Genomic DNA, 6,036 nt, shown 5'->3' on the forward strand with positions numbered 1-6,036 from the left:
TTCTTTTTTTATGATATTTTTAATTTTTTTTGACACCAATTTTTTTCAGATATTTTTTAAAAAAGATAATTTGAAATTGAGATACTAATTTGAAATGATAATTTTTATTTTTATCAAACTTATAATTTTTATATTTTTTAAATTTAAAATTATAATTTTATTTTTTTTATTTTTTTATTTTTTTGAGAGAAAAATTAAAATCGTCAAATAATATGATGTTTTTAAAAATGCATTTGAAATAGTTTTTAAAAAATATCATTTGATTTGATGATTTTAATTTTTTTTTTGTGGCATCGGTGGAAATGAAAAAAAAAGGAGGATGACGTGGTGATGATAAAATATCATTCAAAATGATGTTTTATTCTTTTTACATCAATCTAATAAATAAGTTAAAAATTAAATTATTTTTTTAAATAATTTTTTTAAAAAAATTAATTAGGTAAAGCACTCACCTCATGACGCGCTCTGACTTGAACTCCTCGGCACTCTGGATGGAGCTTGGCACGTGTTGGATGATGTCGGTGAGGCCGCGGGCACCGGGAGGGACGCGGATGAGCACGGCAAGGCCGTGATCGGTACCTGTTATAGCTGATCGTTCGTATCGGACCAAATCGCCGTGGCCCCATCGCACCCAGCTGGGTCATCTCGACCGCCGCTAGGTTTATGCTCACCCCAAAGAACTCTCACACCAAGGAAGAAGAGGAAAAGTGGTGGGAAAAAGGAGGGAAAAAGGAAGGGAAGGAGGAGTGGGAGGGAAGCCGGCTTCTCAGCCATAGAGGTTCGAGGATACCAAAGGGAGAACGGCGGCGAGGGCGGGAGCGAAGGATGTAATCCGACAGTCTCTCTCCATGAAGTCTAAAGCGAGAGCGGTTAGATTCTCATTCTAGATTTTAGAGTCCTAATTCAATAGAATCCCAACCGATAAGATTTTCATCGAAGAATCCCAATCGATAAGATTTTCATAGACCAAATTCTTCCAGTGCCACAACTGATACTTACAATTACTCGAATGTAATCGTATAACCAAAATATAATTATATGCACAAATCTCCAATAACAACATAGATAAGTAAAAAAAGAAGTGCAGAATTCAAAAAAAAAAAAAAAAAAAACAAGATATCAATATGGATCCCATTCCCCTCTTCGAAACTTCCTTTCTTCAGTCGACGTTAGCCTGACAGGCCGTGTTCGTGATCTGCTGCGAGAAGGCAGACACCTCCAAGCTCATGCTACACTTCATCATCACATATATGTCCCGTTTGTAAATCCCTAGCACGTTCACCCTCCCATTTAAGTCCGTGTGGCTCGTCAGGTTCAGCTCCGTGCCCGTGATCAGGCTAAGCGTCCTGTTGGTCCGCATCACCACCTGGTCGATGAGCACGTCCACCGTCACGTTCATCCGCACCGTCCGGTGGGCCGAAACCTTGCCGTCCGGCGCGTACGCCACCCCGACGGTCGCGCGTGGTAGTAGAACTCAGTGGTGCTGTTGTCGAACTTGAACGACGCCACGTTCGGGTTCTTTATCGAGATGTCGGCGGTGAGCGTCGCGTTCAGCGACACGGGGTCACTCCCCGTTGATAATCCGGTGTTGATGCCACTCAAGGTGATGGAGTTCATGGTGAGGGTGGGATCTTTGACCTTGAACACCGTCAGGGAAAGAATGAGGATGACGATGCCGAGGACGACGACGGTGAGGCCGCAGCACCCGCAGCACCAGAGGACGCACCGCCGCTTCCGGAGATAGCGGGCCGGCCGCCGCCCGGTGGCGCCGCCTTCTTCATCGCTGTTGATCGGGATGACGGCGGGGGATGGCGCCGAGAGGGGCCTCACCTGATCCTTTTCTTCCATAGTTTTGGTATCCATCTACGAGGAGGGAGAGGTGGAAGTTAGGTGGTGGTGACGAGGTTTTAGCCTTTTTTTTCTTCCCTTGGTTGGTCACCGCCTTCAATATCTGGCTACGTCTCACCTTTGGAATATTAATACCAACGGCACCAGGGGTGGGACGCGTTTTGACTTCTGATCTTCGCACCGGAGTTCACACGTTCCGTTGTTTTAGATTTTTCAAGTACGCGATTGTTGACCGGAGAACCCGCTGCATAGACCGAGAAACTTCTGCTCGATTAAGTTATAATAAATTAATAATACGGGAGGGAAGCATACGATTAATTTTTTTTAAATTTAATTTGATAAATATAGCACTAGTCGTTTTTTTTTTTTGGGTAGAATGTAGTACTAGTCTTTAACTCTTTATTGATATATTATATCTGATATTTATATAAGCAAAGAGATACAAGTGGAGATTAGAGAGTTCGATCAACTGCGGTATAATAAATATACGAAACACCTTCATGGGACTCTGACATCATAGACCGGAACATCCAGTTACGAAATTTGCGCTATAATATACTAAAACATGGTATTGCTTATTTCTCTAGCAAAAGCAAATGGGTCAAGCTTCATCTTAATCTGATGTAATTTTTTTTGCAGTAGATAATCCTGTAATATATGACTCCTTTGAGAGAGAAAGTCAACGATAAGTCCGGCGTTGCAACTGGGAACGAGTCTCCACTTGACCGAGCTCATGTGGATGAACCGCTCTGGTCAATTTTGCCATAATTTGTTTTTGTTTTTAGGATGCTACTAGTTTGTTGTTGGTTGATTTGATTAAATAGCAGCTAGACAAAGCTCCAAAGGGAAAAATGGGAAAGCAAGGAGAGGAAGGGGAGAATTTTTAAGAGGTCAATATAGCTAGCCCGCTCTGCTTGACTTGTCCCACTTCCACAAGGGAGTTGATGTTGGAAGTTAATTTGTAATTAATGTTAATGAAAGTTTAAAAGTCTATTCATTAATATGTTATGAAATTAAAGAGTCGTATAACTCTTAAATCAAAGAGTCCATTTAGAAAAACTAAGAGTCATTTAGAAAATCAAAGATTGCTTTGTATTCATAAAGATAGCCTAAGAGTCACCTTCATGTATCTATATGTAGAATCTTATATAATGAGTCAAATAATGTGGAGTAATCTAGAATTCTATAATACAAGAGTATTATCCAATTCTCCATCCACTCCAAGTATTTTTTATAAGCATCATATTCTATCAAAACAGTAGTATTTGAGTTTGTAATTGTGCCCATCATCCTTCCAACAAAGTGGTATCAGAGCAAGATCAATCCTAAAACAACTATCAAAGTATAGGGTTGATTCTACAGCAACTCACAGGGCCTGAAAGCCATAGAGCCACAGAGCTTCAGAGCTTCAGAGCCAAAGAGCCTCAAAGCTTCAGAGCCAGAGAGCCTCACAGCTTCAAAGTCAGAGTTTTCTGAGAAAGTAAAGACAAAAAAAAGAAAAACAAGTATAGTTTTTTCAATAAAATTAAGAGGTTGAAGCATAGAGAACTCTTTATCAACAACAATAAGTGTGTGCAATGGAGGTGAAATGTCTATATTTATAGTTGCACTATTCAAACTAATGCTCAAGGAGATATTTAAAAAATTGAATTTGCCACCAGCAAGATATACATGTGAAAAATCTGGATCAAATCATTTATCAATTTTTATAGCAAAAGTTGAGTTTGAAGATTTGAGTAAAAGATTAGTGATCGGTGGTCATAAAAGTGCTACAAAAAAAGAAGCTGAGAATGATGCCGCATTTCAAACAGTCAAATATTTAAAAGGTATTTATAATATTATCATTAAAGATGTTCATTTTTTAGAGATGGATGAAGTGAAGACTATTATGAAAGATTTGTATAAAAGTTATGAAGATTTGAAAAAAAATTATGAAGACGCAATGAAAGAGCTGAATGAGTTAAAGCTGAAAATAGAAAAAAGAGTGATTGAAGAAGATACTGGGATACATTCTTATGAAACAAAAAGAAGAGCTTATGTTGTACGTGATTTTTCTTCTTGTTGCGGTCCAAATTCGTGATTAAAGATGTTATGAAAATTACAAATTAAGGAAGTGTTGGAAGTTAATTCGTAATTATTGTTAGTGAAAGTTTAAGAGTCTAATCATTAATATGCTATGGAAATTAAAGAGTCATGTAACTTTTAAATCAAAGAGTCCACTTAGGAAAACTAACGGTCATTTACAAAATCAAAGGTTACTTTGTATTCATATAAGGGTAACCTAAGAGTCACCTTCATGTATCTATGCATAAGACCTTGTTGGGATATACCGACCGACTCCTCCGACCGACCGACTCCATCTGACCGATCGACTCCATCCGACCGACCGACTCCGCCCGACCGACGGCAGGCGACACCGACAGCGACTACCGATTGTGCCCCGACCGGAGTGGATCGGCCTAACGAGCCTACGTCGCCTCCGATCGCCTGAGAGCCGACCCCCCGTCACCGACTTCCTATCGGATGGGACACCGCCGACTCACCATCAGTTTGGATGACTAACGTCCCACCTCTACGGGCCCTCCTAGACGCCGAATGAGCGGCGTGGGCTGCAGTCCCATCAAGTAAACGCCGTACGAACGCCAGGGGGCATTATCCTGCTAGGAAGCCTGGGCGTTGTCCTGCTAAGGACGAGAATTAATTCTTAGAATCTGTCAGCTTTGTCAACGACGTGACAACCTCCGACGATTTGATAACTCTCCAGTTGTCTACATCACCGACGGCGAGGCCATACCACCTCCTACTATAAATCGGGGAAGGCAACAGTGCTAGGGGGCTCTCTTGGAAAAAACTCTCAAGCTCTCCCTCTCTCTCTCCGTAGAGCTCCTTGTCTTCTTTTCACTTTGTCTGTCTCCTCTCTGACTTGACCGTCGGAGGGTCCCCGCCAGAGCCGCCTCCGGTTAGCGTGGACTTTCTTTTGCAGGCGCTCGTTCCCGGCGACCAGGCGACGAGGGGATTGGCCGCAACAGATTGGTGCGCCAGGAAGGGGGGTGTGAGGTACGGGTTCTCGTAACGGTACACAATCCCCACGAAATTCGAGATGACAAAGACAAGAGCTCAACGATCGAGGGTTACTGGATCGGCGAGGCGCTCTTTCCGTCGGGAAGAGGCCTCCCCTCCACCCTTCATGGTGGAGCCCAGCTCTCAGCATCCCGCAGTGACCACGGAGGCACAGATCGCGGTAATAGTTCGGCAGATGACCATGCTGACAGACGCGGTCAAAAGCCTTCAGCAACAACCGATTCGACTGCCGCCTTCACCGGGCGAGCAACCGACGGCACTCCGATACCCTCCAGGAGCAGCCACCGACGCCCGCACCGATCGCCGTCGCCTTCTCCGAAGCCACTGTCACGTCGCTCCCATCGGAAGGAGGAGCGCCCACGGCGTGACGCCCGTCGGTCTCAACGGCCCTCCCCTTCCCAGCTGGAACGAGCAAGGAAGGAGAAGCGACCGCGAACGCCGTCCGCCTCTCTCTCGGACTCCTCTGGAGACTCCACTCCTGGAGTCTCCCAGCACCGACGGATCGACGACTACGAATGCAGGTTCGATGAGATCGACCGTCGGCTTGCCCAGTTGCAGGTGGACGGACAGAAGTCCTCGATCGACGTTGACTTCCAGACCGCCCAACCTCTCTCCCGACTCATCCTTGACGAACTGATCCCCAGTCGGTTCAAAATGTCGCACGTGCAGCCTTACGATGGCTCCACCGACCCAATCGACCACCTGGAGAGCTACAGAGCTCTCATGACGATCCAAGGGGCAACCGACGCTCTCCTTTGCATCGGCTTCCCCGCCATGCTACGCAAAGCTGCTAGGGCCTAGTACTCTGGTCTTCGATCGAAAAGTATCCACTCCTTCGGCAGCTTGAGCACTCCTTCGTGGCCCACTTCAGCACCAGCCGAAAGCCGCCCCGAACATCGGACAGCCTTTTCTCTCTTAAACAAGGGAAAAATAAGATGCTCCGACACTTCGTGGCGCGATTCAACGCGGCCACGCTCGAGGTTCGAGACCTCAATGAGGACATGGCCGTCTCGACCATGAAGCGCGGGCTGAGGGCGTCCCGGTTCACCTACTCCCTGGACAAAACCCTCCCCCGAACGTACACTGAGCTGCTGGAGTGCGCATACA

At 45.0% G+C, this 6,036-nt stretch overlaps 1 protein-coding gene across 1 annotated transcript; it reads right to left on the bottom strand.

The window, feature by feature from the left end:
* Window positions 1–1,012: 1,012 nt before the first annotated feature.
* LOC105047520 (late embryogenesis abundant protein At1g64065) lies at window positions 1,013–1,960 on the bottom strand. Its single transcript, XM_010926466.4, is given in 2 exon segments — window positions 1,013–1,458; window positions 1,461–1,960. Coding segments are annotated over 2 exon segments (702 nt in total). The 5' UTR covers window positions 1,864–1,960; the 3' UTR covers window positions 1,013–1,159.
* Window positions 1,961–6,036: the final 4,076 nt, after the last annotated feature.

The sequence above is a fragment of the Elaeis guineensis genome, chromosome 6 (genome assembly GCF_000442705.2).
Source record: "Elaeis guineensis isolate ETL-2024a chromosome 6, EG11, whole genome shotgun sequence".
NCBI lineage: Eukaryota > Viridiplantae > Streptophyta > Magnoliopsida > Arecales > Arecaceae > Elaeis > Elaeis guineensis.